Genomic DNA, 15,302 nt, shown 5'->3' with positions numbered 1-15,302 from the left:
GGGCTTACATATGGTGTCTCTTGTAGATGGTAGTAGATTGTTTGCCTACTGTCTTTATCAGAGTGTTTTAGTTTTCTAGTCTAAAAACTTAGGCTTTATTATTTCACATCAAATTTCCTATGAAGGAAACACCTACTTCATATATAAATACAGTTGCTTAGGTTTTTTTGTTTTAAAGTTAGCATCAGAAAGTATATTGTGTTTCTGCCTTGTTAGAAGCTTTTCATAGATCTCAGTCCTTACCACCTACAAGGAGGAGTGGATTCTGAAATTATCTCCATAATTCCTTTTATTCTCCCTTTGTGCTTAGACCTTTAGGTGACTACCAAGATTATCTGCATGTTTGAGCATCTGATTGACATGGTGTCCTGAGCCCTCACGTTTTGTCTGATTCTCTCGTCCAGCACTCTGTTTCTTAAGCTTTAACTGTGAGGCCTCTCTTGGTTCAGTGACCAGATGCTGACCCTATCACTATCTCCCTTTAGGTTGACCACATTTCTGTTCCATATTGTATGACCATAGTATGAAGTATGTGCTCCTTTTTGATTGCTCGGCTTCATTCTTCTGCTTCCTGCTTCTGGGCTTTTGTCAGGTTCATAATTTGCAGTCTTCTATTTATGGGTGGGACTGTTGAGATTTGAAGGTAACATGAACTTAATTTTAGTTATTGCCTTAAATTAGTCGTTTTTTCTTCTTTTTTTAGGAGTACTAGTGGGGAAAGTCTAGGTAGATTAGAACTAAATTAGAACTAGATTAGAACTGATTAGAACTAAAAAATAATTTGGGACTAAGGAACAAACATACTTTCCTGTTTTTGTTGTTTTGTTATTGATACTAGGGATTGAATCCAGGGCCTCACACATGCTAGGCAAGTGCTAAAGGTTGGGGATGTAACCACTCAGTTACATCCCCAACCTTTTTTTTTTTTTTTTTTAAGAGACAGGGTCTTGCTAAGTTGCCTAGGCTGGCAACTTGTGATCCTCCTGCCTTTACCTCCCACGTAGCTGGAATTGCAGGTTTGAATCACCATACCTATTTATCCCTTGGATTTTTTTTGGTAGATGGACACAATACCTTTGTTTTATTTATTTATTGTTATATGATGCTGAGCGTTGAATGCAGTGTCTCACACATGCTAGGCAAGTGCTCTATCACTGAGCTACAACCCCAGCCCCATCCCTTGAATTCTTGGAAGAATATTTCACAATGTCCTATGATAGTACAAGATAGTGGCTTATAGGCTGGACAACTGAAATCAACTTTTTTCAAAATAGAGTCTGATCTATTTTGTTTTATGGATTACTCAATCCTAAAAGTAAAATTTCTAACTTCAAAGTCAGGGTATCTGGTCTTGGTGGCACATGAGCCATTATATCCTAGCTTCTTAGGAGGCTGAGGCAGGAGGATTGCAAGTTTGAGACCAGCCTCGGCAATGAAGCAAAACTGTCTCAAAATAAAAAATACAAAGAGGTAGGGAGGTAGCTCAGTAAAAGATCACCTCTGGGTTCAAGCCCAGTACTGTGTGGAAAAAATTTTTTAAAAATTCCAGAGAAGCAAAGGACCATGCTGCAGTAAATGGGGCAGCAGGCTCTGATGGGTGGAAAAACTCGAAGCTACAAATTGTCTGAGTCCCTCAGTTCCAGAGGTCAAAGGAAGATAAACTGTCCTCAGTATATTCACATGGTCCCTATGAGATCAGCAGGCCAAAAAGAGCAGAGCTTGTGCAGAAGGAGTGACCCAGCTCATGCAAGGAACAAAGAGGCACAGGGGGAACAGGAGTAAAAAGCACAAAGGGTTTGTTTTGTAATTAGGCAAGGGTCCAATCGAAAGTGTTTTATAATTGGAATGTGTGTGCCCAAATCCCTGATCACTGATGTCTTTAAAAGAACCCTTTATTAAGCTCTTCCACAGTGCAGAGCTACCAGCAGAGTTTTCTTGTGGCTTTGGGGACCCTAGTCAAGTCATTTGTCAAGTGAATTTGGTAAGTTGCTATGACAGCAAACCCACTCTTCCTCTGAGAAGTGAATGCCTGCAATTTTTATATTACATTAAGCTTTTTTTTAGGTGAAATTTTGAGCAATTTCCTGGAATCATTATTCTTCAGAGATTATAGCTGGGGATTGGCAAAAGAGTCTTGCTTATTTTTAAAACATTTTTTTGAGTGGGTGAATGTGGAAGGGTAGGCATAGTATCAGATAAGTGGATGTGTGGGTATACATGTATCTGTATCAGTGAAAGCCGAAATAATTACTATCTTCAGTGCCCAGATTGGCAGCATACCATATTTTAAATTGCAGGTCTAAACAGAGTGCTAGTTAACAGGAAATTATATGAACAGTAGCATTTGGTTTTATAGAAAGCAGCAGGTTCCTTCCTTTCTCTTTCTCATTTCCCCTCCCTTCCTTCCTTCCTTTCTTCCTTCCTTCCTCACCTGGTAAATAATGTAGCACCCAACTGCTTTAGAAGAAAGGGGGATTGGGGAAAAGATAGATTTGGTCATGAATGCTAGGGACTTGCTGTGATGTCACTGCAAGCTCTGTGTGATCGTAGGTGGTGTTAGAGCTCCAGGAGCGAGAAGGGGGAGAGCAGTGGAAGAGACGATGTCGCTCTCAGACAAGCAGCCAGCCTCTCTCACGGCTGCTTACAACCAGCTCTGTAAGGGCAAGCCTGCAGAGTGCCAAACGGACTCCCCAAAAGAAATTGGTCAAGCTGGATTTGAGTGGCAGAGGACAGAGGGCAAACTGAATGAAATCGGGCTGAATGTCAGCATGGACGGGCAGCTGAAAGACAGGCTTGTGAAGAATGCCAGCTTCCTGGAGCAGAATAAGCTCTGCTTTTTTGAGGGGAAGCTAGACAAAGAGCTCGGCATTGAAGTGCAGGACAAGGAATATCAAGCAACCTTGGGTCACCTTGAGAGCAGGTATGTGATTTCAGAAACCTGCCATCCCTTGGAGGGGAACTTAGTACATCAGAAGACAGCGGAGTTTCATTTGGGACTCATAGAGGGGCCAGACAGAAGCAAAGCCACTACAGTTCAGGATACAGCGACAGGGAAGAATGGACTAGAGACCAAGAACCAGCAAGATCTGTATTATCCTGGGGCTGCTGGCATTCCCACCCAATATGATAAGGAGCAGGAGACCAGTGTTTGGAACCCCAACTTTCATCTAGTGACTCAGAGCTCTCAGGGGTCAAGGGAAACAACTCCAGGAAAGGAAGAGAATGGCTTCACCCCTGCCTGCCCGATCATCGGGGTGATGAATGATAATTCTGAGCAGCTTAAATGTGAGTCCCCACTATTGGTAGCTGTCACCCACCCAACCCCCACTATTGAGCATTTACCCACTGCTGTTCCACCAATTACTATGGTGGAGTTCACCCAGGAAAATTTGAGTGCAGGCTCTCACATCAGAGACCAAGATAAGGAGTTGGAGAAATTGAGTTCTGCTGAGGAGGGGACTATGCTCGACCAAGCCCCCCAGCAGAAAAAGGCAATGCGCCGGGCCCTGTCCGAATGTTCTCATCTCTCAGTTCCCCCAGCTGTCAATCTCACAGATAAGTACCCTGAACTCCCTGCCCAAGAAGAACTTCCTGCAGGCCTGATGCACCCTACAAGTAGCCCAATGCCAAGCCCAACACCCAGGAAGCTGGGAGCTTCTGCCATAAGGCGCTCCATGACAGTAGCTGAGGAGCAGACAGCCAGCTACAAATTGAGTCCTGGGGAAGTGCCCATTCTGTCTACTGAAGAGATACCTTCTTTCATCTGTGAGGAGCCATTGGCCAAGAAGAGAGAAGAATTGACCCACTTCAGCAACAGCAGCAGCAGCATCTCTGGGAAGAAGGAAATTAGTACTGCTGGGTTATGTCTCCACAATAAACTGGAGCAGATTCCTGAAGGAAGCAGCAAGGAAAAAGGACAGGAAGATATTAGTGAAATAAGACTTGATTCATGCTCTCTAGCTTGCCAGGAAAGTGAGAAACAGCCAGAACAGACGACTCTGGCAGGGAAGAAAGAAATTGAGGTCACTGCAACCCAGAGCACTCCATCGTTGCTGTGTGAAGAGACCCCACGTGATGGTATGTTTCTAAATTTTGCTTTCATTGGGAACAAGCAGACAGCAAGGAAGGAACCAGAGTGATGGATTACCAGCAGGAGCTGTAGGCAGCTGGAATCTGACTGCCTGGGGAAAGCTCAATTCCTTCACTGTGGAAGCTCTCTGGAAGGGAGGTGTGAATGAGAACAAAAGTGAATCTGGCTGGGTCAAGCCTCATGTCTCCTAGGTGACAGATAGTATGGATGCAAGACGTGGGCTGACTAGATTAGCCGTAGATGAGGTCAGGGGTAGTGGGCATAAAACTTAGAGCCCCTTCTTTGACCTCATTTCACCCTGCCCACCCCATCCCCCATCCTCCCACTCCCTCAGCTCCTGTTGGTTTGAACCAAATGATTCCTGAGCCCTAAACCATCCAGTCGCAACTGATTGATTTTCTTGCTTAAAAAGCTGTCACTTTGTGTGGATTCATGATGGGTTTATCAGTATTAACCTCCTCTCATTAAGTTGCAGAGTCTGGATTGAAGCTCTGTTTTTCGTTTTGCTTTTGAAAATGTTTTGCTTTTGTCCAAGCTGAAAAAGAGCCTTTTAGAACTGGCTGTTTAATATTCTTTTCCTGTTCTTCATGTTTGACCCAATGTTACTGCTGGTTTTCTCTGTATGTGTTTTGGGAGGTTTTGTGGGGAGAAGGAAAAGAAAGGGAAAACAGAAAGGAAAGTCTTGCAACCTAATAAACAGATAAGTGCAGTTTTTGTGACTGCCTTCTGTGCCTCTCTTCCTGGCCCTTTTGTTCCTCTCCCCCTGCCCAATCAATGCTAATAGGCCCCGCACCCCATCCTCTTATTGTTGGTGGTCTGAAAAAGCTTGTTTTTCTCAGAGACTAGTTTGAGCACAAAGGACCATGACTCACAGGCTTGTTAATGGGGGTTTAAAACATTCATTTTGTTTGTTAAAGAAAAAGAAAAAAAAGTCTATTTATGGGACCTTTTTTTCTATTCCTTTCAATACATTTTTATGATTTTTTTTCCTCTGAAAATAAGAAACATGTTTTTCTAGAGAAGTGTTAAGCAAAACTAGACCCATAAAGGAAGGTAGATTCGTTTCTTTAACAGAGATAGGTAGAGAAGCTTTTACTTCCTCTGTGGTTTCTTATGACTCCAGGATTATAAGAATTCAGGTCCCTTATGTGGTTCCGTGCTTCCAGCTGTGGCAGAACTGTAAGATCCTCATGGATGGGATTCTGTCATCTTTCCCCAGCTGCTCAGTTCAGTGTCATGTACTCTCTAGGTGGTAATAAGTGAAGACTTTTGTTGCAGAATAAGTTCATTCCAGTTCATTCTAGCTGAAGTTAATGCTGATAGAAAAAAATTCCAAATGTCTGACAAATCCACTGATCCATTCACCTGATAAATGATTGCTGACTCTGCTAAACACTATGTAGATAAAATATATAAAGATTGTTCATTCAACATGCCTACCATATGCCAGTCACCATCTAGGAACTATAAATTGTTCTTGTCATCAAGCAAGTTAAGATCTAATTGAGGAGTAGAAGAGTTAGAGAGTTGTGAATTATGGAACCTTTTTGGAGAAGGTGTCATTTGTGCTGGGCTCCAAAAATTTGGGTGCCTGGCATTGTAGAAGGAAGCCTTCCAAGCAAAGGAACTCATATAAGTGTGAAATCCAGACAGCTCATGTGAGGTAAAGAACAATGAGTAGTTTCAATGGGACACTCTTATAAGGATTATTTGACTACAAAGAACAGAAACACAGGAACTCAAATTCATAAAAAGTATCTATTGACAGGGTACACAAGAATCTGGAGGAATCCAGTTGCAGGTAGTATATCTGGCTGGTAGCTATTGTCTGTCTGTCTCTTGGGATCTCTACTTCTCTCTGCACTTGTGCTCCAATCTTTTCCTCTCTGGAAACTGTTTTCTTCATTTCCTACCTTTTGCTTTCTTTGATGCCTTCAGGCCGCCGGTCTGCCCAGGACAGGACAATATTGGGCTGTCATTGTTTGGGCTCTGTGGCCAGCTTGTACTGCTCTGTATCAGAAACCCAAGATTGCTTGATTGCAGTTTCCATGTCTTGGTTTATATTAGAGAGTGAGCAGGGAAATAACATATATTGGCCTAGCTTGGCCTGGTGAACTTGGCATAGGTGGATTTAATTGGCTAAGACTGGTCTTTTTAACCAGTCTTAGCCAATTAAATCCACATATGCCATTGACCTGGAGGCTTCTCTACAGAAGAGAATATGGGCTGAGCAAGCATTCCAAAGCAATCTGTACAGCTATAGGAAGAAATAATGGGAGAAAAGTCTAGAAAGTTATATGGTATTCAGTCTTGCCAAGTTTCAGATGCCCCACTGAGAAGTTTAAATTTTACTACTCTGTTCTAAAAACTGTGGTAACTGCCTGTGACAGCAAAATAAAGTAGTAGCCCAAGGTCACCTTTGGGAAGATTCGCCTATTCCCAGTGTATGAGAGAAATGGAAGAGGTAAAAATAACTGGAATTGGAAACTGGATGTTGGTATGAGAGAAAAGAAGATATATGAGTCAGATATATGCTGTGATTTTGATCCTGGTTTTTCTAGCAGGCAGTAAGTAGTACAAGCTTTAGAAAGATAACAGAAGAGAACAGTCCTGTTAATGAGTTCTGTTCTAGACATTCATTTGTGCAACTCTGGTGACAGAGTTTAGCAAGTGCTCTAACCATTGCTTGGTATATGTATCCCTGAAATAAGGTAGAATGGTCTCCATGAGGGAGGCAGAAGTTTTCTCTTTACATATAAGGACATATATTTGTACAGCTGCGTTTCTATATCATAGGCAATCAGACTTCATGAAGTATTCATGTTGTTTACTGAAAAATCCCATGCCTCCTGAAAAATATTTATGGTGATCTGGAGCCAACAGCAAGTTGGACATTTAAGAAGACCTTCCTTCAGCAGACTATAGAACAGAACACAAGCATTATCAAATTTGCACAATGGTTGGGTTTGCCTTTTTTTTTTTTTTTTTTCCTTTTTTTCCTTTTTGATACCAGGGATTGAACCCCAGGGGTGCTTAACTACTGAGCCCATCTAGCCCTTTTTCTTCTTTGAGACAGTCTCCCTAAGTTGCTGAGGCCTTGAACTTTATCCTCCTGCCTCAGCCTCCCAAATCATTGGGATTACAGGCATGCACTTCTAATGCCTGGCTTTTTTTTGGACATGTGGTCTTGTTATATTGCCCAGGGTATTCTTGAACTCCCCATTCTTCTGCTTCAGCCTCCTGAGTTGCTGGGATTTCAGGCATTTACTACCATACTCAGGGTTTTGTGAGGTTTTTTTTTTTTCTTCTTCTGTCTTCCCCTTTATATTTTTAAAAACTTAAATTCAAGTTTTGACTAAAAATACATATGGTTCAGACATCAAAAAGTACAAAAAGCTCCACATTAAAAAACCTCCTACCAATACAAGATGGTGTCAACTCACTTTTTCCTACTCCTCCCAGTAAATACAACCAGATACTCTGGGGATAATTTAACTGAATTCCATGAAGGAATCTGAAAGGTGGAAAGAAGGCAGACTGCGTAGGTATCTCAGGACTTAATTAACAGTACTACACTGGGGATTGAACATAGAGGTGCTCTACCACTGAGATATACCCCAGCCCTTTTTATTTTTTAAGACAGAGTCTTGCTGAGTTGCCAAGGCTGCCTCAAATCAGATCCTCCTGCCTTAGCCTCAGGTGGAGATTTCTTTTTTTTTTTTTTTTTTTTGGTACTGGGGATTGAACCCAGGATGCTTAACTATTGAGCCATATCCCCAGCCTTTTTAATTTTTATTTATTTATTTATTTTTAAAGATAGAGTGAGAGAGAGAATTTTTAATATTTATTTTTTAGTTCTCGGTGGACACAACATCTTTTTTTGGTATGTGGTGCTGAGGATCGAATCCGGGCCGCACGCACGCATGCCAGGCGAGCGCGCTACCACTTGAGCCACATCCCCAGCCCTGGAGATTTCTTTTTTAATCTTCTATATATCTCTGGGCACTGGAAAGGCCTGAAAACTGGAATTACCAACAAACAGACAAGAATAAAATTAACGGAAGGAAGGGAGGGAGGCAGGCAGAAGAAAAAAGAAAGAAAAGCCTGCTTTCTCTTGCAAAAATACTAGGAAAGGCCCCAGCAAAGATCTGCTGGTGAACCCCATGTCCCTACCCACACCTAGCTTAGGCTCAGTTGGCTGTAGATGCTTTGTCAGGGAGCATATGAGGACCTACTAATTGTGTACTTCACAGTCAGCAGGAGCTGTAGACCTGACCCACCCACACTGGCAGGAGTTACAGGGAGGCCCATCCCTTGCCCTTCACCAGGTGACAGCACCATCAGTACCTATAAGCCTGGTATCTAGCAGCCCTCTGTCTATTGGCAGAAGGATACCTTGATAGGTTTCCTCTATCTCCTTTCCTCTAGCAGCAGAAAACTTTAGCCCTGGTAGGTACTTCCCACCCTCAGCAGCCCTGTGAGATCAAACTTCCCACCCAAGCAGCCAGAGAACAGACCAGGAGAAGTTATCTTCATTCCGTGGCTACATTATCACTCAGCCCCCACTTAGTGATACTCGGTGGCCCAAGAAATTGCTTTCAGCCCTTTCAGGCAGTACCAGTAGGGATTAAGAGCCTCAGCAGAGCCAGAACACAGTCAGTCAGAACTGTATTGCAGGGACTCTGAAAACAAAATTTCCACTAGAACTATAACCATAGCCTAAATATTAAAAATAAACAGGATGATTGCCTGCTAAAATAACAAAATTAAAAATTAAAAAAAAAAGCCAGGTATAGTGGCCCATGCCTATTGTTCCAGTGATTTGGGAGACTGAGGCAAGAGGATCACAAGTTTGAGGTTAGCCTCAGCAATTTAGACTCAAAAAAGGCTGAGGATGTAACTCAGTGGTAAAGCATATCAGGTTGAATCCTCAGGACTGTAAAAATAATAGCAACAAAAATAACAACTTTTATAAACTAAAGACAAAGAGAACAATTTTAAAAACAACTGGGGAGAAATGTTGTGATACCTGTAGGGGAATATCAATTTAAATGACAGCATTTTTTTTTTTTTTTTAAACCAGAAACTATGGAGGGCAAAGGAAGTGACACAGTGTTTTTCAAGTGCTAAAAGAATTGTCAACTGCAAATTCCATGTTTGGTAAAACCGTCTGGGACTGAAAGGGAAATAAAGCCATTCTCAGATAAAGGAACACTAAGGGTATTTGTTGCTAGTAGAGATATCCTTAGATAATGGCAAAAGGAAGCTCTCCAAAAAGAAAAAATAGGACAACACAGAGGCTTAGAATTTTGGAAATGAAAGAGCAACAACGGGATGAGTATAACTAGGGGTAAATTTAATAAACTATTCCCCTGATGAGTTCTTAAATCTATATTAGAGGGGCTGGGGATGTGGCTCAAGCGGTAGTGCTCTCGCCTGGCATGCGTGCGGCCCGGGTTCGATCCTCAACACCACATACAAACAAAGATGTGTCCGCCGAAAACTAAAAAAATAAATATTAAATCTATATTAGATATTTGAAGCAAAAATCATAAGATCTTCTGATGTAATACTCAGTATATGAAGAAGAAATACTAAGATTTTATTTTTTCAAATGTTTATTTTTTAGTTGTAGATGGACACAATACCTTTATTTTATTTTTGTATGGTGCTGAGGATCTAACCCAGTGCCTCATGTGTGCTAGGCCAGCACTCTACCACTGAGCCACAACCCCAGTCCCACTAAGATTTTATTTTTAAAAGGTAAAGGATTATAAATAATGTTAGGTTTCAGTTGTACAAAGTAATAAAACATTGACACAGTAGACTATATGTGTATTGTATGTAATATCTAGAACAAGAGAAATACAAAGTAATATATTTAAAACATTAAAAATAAAATTCTAAAAATTGTTCAAGTAACCCACTGGAATGCTAGAAAAGAGAAGAAGAATGAGAAACAAAAGGAACGGTTAAGGGCTGGGGATGTGGCTCAAGCGGTAGCGCGCTCGCCTGGCATGCGTGCGGCCCGGGTTCGATCCTCAGCACCACATACAAACAAAGATGTTGTGTCCGCCAAGAACTAAAAAATAAATATTAAAATTAAAAAAAAAAGGAACGGTTAAATAATAAAGTGTCAGATTTAAATAAGCCCTAAAATATTAATAATTGAAGTGCAGATGGTCTGGACATTACAATGAAAAGACAGATTGTAAGAGTATGCTATCTCAAAAAAATTAATGTCAAACATAAGAACATAGATAGGCTGAAAGTAAAAATTACAGATGCATGCCTGTAATCCTGCAGCTCGCGAAGGGAAGGAGGATCACAGGTTCAAAGCCAGCCTCCGGCAATTTGGTGAGGCTGTAAGCAATTTGAGGCTGTAAGCAATCTAGTGAGACCCTGTCACAAAAATAAAAATGGCCAAGGATGTGGCTCAGTGGTTAAGCGCCCTAGAAAAAGCCTGGTGCAGTGGCATGTGCCTATAATCCCAGTAATTCTCGAGACAGAAGTAAGAGGATTCCAAGTTCAGGGCCAGCCCTGGCAATTTAGGAAGACCCTGTCTCAAAATTAAAAGGGCTGGGGATTTTGCCTAGTGGGTTTTGCCTCCTGGGTTCAGTCCCCAGAAAATGGTGGGGGGTGGGGGGGAAGGAAGAAAAGCAAGCAGGAAGGGAGGGATCAGAAATCAGTAATATTGTAAATAAGAAAATAGAGAAAATCAGTTAAACCAAAAACTTATTCTTTTTATGATATCAGTGAAAATGACAAATCTTTGACAGAACTGACATTAAAAAGAGAGAAAGCAGAAATCACAAATATAGAAGTGAAATTGGGTATCACTTCAGCTGTTAAATTAATAATTAAGTTCAGCATCCCAAAAGAAATGAACCATTTATTTGAAAACCATAAATTACTCAAATGCAACCAAGATGAAATAGATAAACCTGGGTAACCATTAAAGGAATCAAATTTATAGCTTAAAAGCTTCCAAAGGGTACACAGGACTTCCCTATATACATCTTTACAACTTCCTGAGAATCGGAAAAGTTTTAAGAATCGCAAAAGCTTTAATACTCCAAACTTCCCCAGTTTCGTGTCCTGTCCTACCCAGACCCCATCCGTAAACCCTTTAGGTGGTTGCTGTTTTGTTTTCTAATGGCCCTTCTGAAGATCCTTTTAAAATACACATACAATCCATGCATAACACATCTGTAATCCTAGCAGCTCAGGAGACTGAGGCAGAAGGATCATGAATTCAAAGCCAGCCTCAGCAAAAGCAAGGCCCTAAGCAGCTCAGTGAGCCCCTGTCTCACAGTAAAATACAAAATAGGGCTGGGATATGGCTCATTGGTTGAGTGCCCTTGAATTCAGTGCCCGGTACCTCTCCAAATGAAATACACATACAAATGTATTTATAATACTAAATTTTCCCCATCCCTTTCTAAACAAATAGCTTCATGATATACCTTCTGTTGTGTTTCCTCTTCTTGTCCCCCAACAATTATAGAATTTTAGGATTTTTATTTTTACACTATTAGGTTAAAATGGCATTTCATTGGCTTTCAATTTTTTCTTACCACAACTAAGAGAAACTTTTCATATTTCAAAAGATTAACTATAGTGTGTATGTGTGTTGGTATTAAGATTGAACCTGTGGGTGCCTAACCACAGTGCCACGTCCTTAGCCATTTTTATTTTTTATTTTGAACAGGGTCTTGCCAGATTGCTTAGGGGCCTCACAGAGTTGGTGAGGCTGGCCTCGACCTTGCAGTCCTCCTGTCTCAGCCTCTTGAGTTGCTGGGATTATAGGCATGCACCACTGCAATTTTGATTATTTTTTTTTCTCATGGCTTTGGCCTTTGTAAAAGAGTTATTCATTAGGAGTAGTTATTTATATAAAAAGCTATTTGTCTTTGATATAACATTTACAAATTTTATTTCTGTTAAACATTTGTCTTTTATTGTCTTTTTTTTTCCCCCTAAAGTCATTCTAGATTTTCTGCCATTTACAAAGACCCTTCTCTCACACCAGGGTTATAAATTTCAGGTATTTTTGTGCTTTGAGGCATAGCCCTGTTGAACTCTGAAGTAACCCCTCTACTCTGCCTTAGGCACACTAGATTTTATTTCTGGTCCTGAGTTTGGTTGCATAGATCTCCTCGCCTTGTTGGAAATCTAGGTCACTGCAAGAACTAGAGCAAGAACTTATCTCTCATCTTCCATAAAGTGATTCTTTACAGGGAAAGGAAGTAAGGGGAGGATATTAGATGATCTCTTGGCTCTCACCCCATCTCTTAGCAACTTTTATTCTAAAAGATAAATTGGTGGAAGAGGTTTTTTTTCCCTTGTGTGTTCTTAGAGCAAATGGTTAGGTGACAACCTTTTGCTGGTCTCCAGGGAAAAGAAAAGAAGCTTTAAGGACCATTTCTTTCCACTGATCATTTGTACAAGTCCCACTTAGATTGCTTTCTCCAGAAGGACAACTTCCCTGAATCTTTGGAATCTAAAATTAGCCTCTACTGCAGTGAGAACTTAGGAATCTTGTCCACATTACAGCAGCATAGCCCTGTGAATTTTTTTCAGAATGAACTGCTAGTTTGCTCTGCTAAGCCTTGACTTTTCAAAATGGATGTTAAAAACATTTGCTTAGAATAATTCCCATTTACTTCCACAACTTAGGAATAGCCAGGCCAGAAGAAGGAAAGGCTGCTGTGAGTGTGGCCGGAAATGACATCACTACCCCACCAAACAAGGAGCTCCCACCAAGCCCAGAGAAGAAAACAAAGGTAGGTGCCAGAATGGTGATTATCTTTTATTCTTTAGGATAGTACCTTCTGCTATTATTGCTTGAATCATGAATGTAGTTTCTTTTTTCTGAGCTTATTATGAGGCCATCCTCAATTTTGATCCAGTGCTTAGAAAATATCTTATATTCCCATTTTACCATAGTAGCCTAAGATTTAAATTTTCTGCCTTTCACCATTTTACCTTATATAGCTATAAAAATGTACTATAGAGGTTGTTGCTGCTTCCCTTAAGAATAACAAAAAGAATAATTGCAGAAGTATTCTGAAATCTATGTTCATGAAAAGGGAATGCAGATTTTTAAGGTAGATCATAGCTTTAGACCCTTACTTGTACTTAGTGCAAAGTTCAAGGCTACACTTTGGGATGTAGTGTTGTTGCCCCATCAAGATACAGGCAATAAAAGGCAGACCAGAGTATACCTGTACTCTCAGCTACTCAGGAGGCTGAGACAAATTAATGAGTTAGAAGCCAACCAGGGCAAGATAGCAAGACCCCATCTCAGGAAAAAAAAAAAAAAAATACAGATAATAATGCCTTAAACACTTGCTGATGATTTTCTTTATAGAATTATTGTAGCCCCCAAAGATGGTTAATAATGTAAAGCTATTACTGAATTTTAAATTTTCAGATGTCAAACTGCTAGACTGTAGCCCTGTCATTAAGAAATAACTCCCATAGGACTGGAGGGTGTAGTTCAGTGGGAGAATTCGTGCTTAGAATGTACAAGATGCTGGATTTCATCCCAGGACTGAAAAGAAAAGAAAAAGAGGGACTGTAGTTGTAGCTCAGTGGTAGGATGTTTACTGAGTATGTGTGAGATCCTGAGCTTGATCCCTATCACTGCAGGAAAAAAAAAAAAATTGGTGGCACATACCTGTAATTCCAGCAACTCAGGAGGCTGATGCAGAAGGATAGCATGTTCCAGGCCAGCTTCAGCAATTTAGCTAGACCCTGTCTCAGAATGGGAAAAAAAAAAAAAAAAAAACTAGGGATGTAGCTCAGTGGTAAAGTGCCCCTGGGTTCAATTCCCAGGGAGAGAGAGAGAGAGAAAACAAAGAGAGAATTCCCAGTTTTCTGTTCTGTGGTCCCTCTCCTATTTACTGAGCTCAGAAGAAAGGAATGCTAATTTTCAGTTGCATCAATCCTCATTGCTTATAATTTTACTTTGAATTGTGCAATTTATACTTTTTTAATTTGTTTTTATTCTTTTCTGTGTGTTTGATGTTGGTCTTTAAAAAAACCTTTTTAAATAAAATAAAAAACCATCAACCTAAAGCCTTTGGCCACCACTCAACCTGCAAAGACTTCAACATCGAAAGCCAAAACACAGCCCACTTCTCTCCCTAAGCAGCCACCAGCTCCCACCACCTCTGGTGGGTCGAATAAAAAACCTATGAGCCTTTCTTCAGGCTTAGTACCAGCTGCCCCACCCAAACGCCCTGCTGCTGCCACTGCCAGGCCTTCCATCTTACCTGCAAAAGACGTGAAGCCAAAGGTAAGTAGTGACCCAAATACTATGCCTATGTCCATGTCTCATAGGCTCTTGTTGCCGCCAGATGATGGACTCAGACTGGTGGAATTAGGAAAAGACAAGGGGAAAAGAAGAAGGGTACTTTGAAAAACAGTCCAGGGACCCAGTGATGCAGCCATAACACTCTAAAACCCTTTTTTATCTTTCCTTGCCCTGGTTGGAGGCAATATCCCATCTACGGTTGGAGGTAATCTATAATTGGTCCTCCTCCTTTGTCTCAACTAACTTCTCCTCATTCTTTACACTTATGTACTTGTTAATTGGTTTCCCCTCCTCCACATATTAATCAGACTTTTTTGGTGAAATACCCCTGCCAAATTTGATTATTTTCTTTTCTCTTTAATCATCCTGCAGAAGAGAATTTTGCCTATTACTTCAGCAATATACTGGCTCTCTCAGCTGATCTCAGCATGTTCTAGTATCATGTGACAACTTAGTTTGCTTTTGGCATTAGGACACTTCTCACTTGGCTACTTCTAATATTTTCCAGTTTTCCAGGTCACCCACCCTCTTTATAACCCAGAAACGGTCACATTTAGAGCCACAGTAGCTTTACAGAATTGTTCCAGGGAGAAAGTATGGGTGGAGGATGTGGCTGCCTTCCTTAAACTCTTGCTTTTTTTGAAAAGATCTTTTAGGTCAGCCTCATGGTACTCTTTTAAAAACACAGTGGCAAATAAGTTATCTTGTTAATTTAATCTTGTAAAGAAAACTGGTTAAGGGATGGGGATATTGCTTAGTGGTGAAATGCTTAGCTAGTATGTACAAGGCTCTGGGCTTCATCCCCAGGATTGCAAGGAAGAGAGAAACAGAAAAAGGAAGGGAGGAAGAATGAAAGGAAAAAGAAAAGTAAAGAAAGGAAGGAAAAAACAA

General features: G+C 40.8%; 1 protein-coding gene across 14 annotated transcripts in view; it reads left to right on the top strand.

Moving 5' to 3' along the window:
- Map4 (microtubule associated protein 4) overlaps window positions 1–15,302 on the top strand; it is a 168,424-nt gene that overhangs the window by 135,607 nt on the left and 17,515 nt on the right. For all 14 annotated transcript variants that reach the window (XM_026389764.2, XM_026389765.2, XM_077796306.1 and 11 more), the window contains 2 exons: window positions 12,770–12,876; window positions 14,175–14,393. In XM_026389764.2, the coding sequence (XP_026245549.2) occupies window positions 12,770–12,876; window positions 14,175–14,393 (326 nt within the window). The remainder of the gene's footprint in view (window positions 1–12,769; window positions 12,877–14,174; window positions 14,394–15,302) is intronic.

Source organism: Urocitellus parryii, chromosome 3 (genome assembly GCF_045843805.1).
Source record: "Urocitellus parryii isolate mUroPar1 chromosome 3, mUroPar1.hap1, whole genome shotgun sequence".
NCBI lineage: Eukaryota > Metazoa > Chordata > Mammalia > Rodentia > Sciuridae > Urocitellus > Urocitellus parryii.
Note: the sequence above shows the minus strand (reverse complement) of the source record. Positions and strands in the feature narration are given on the sequence as shown.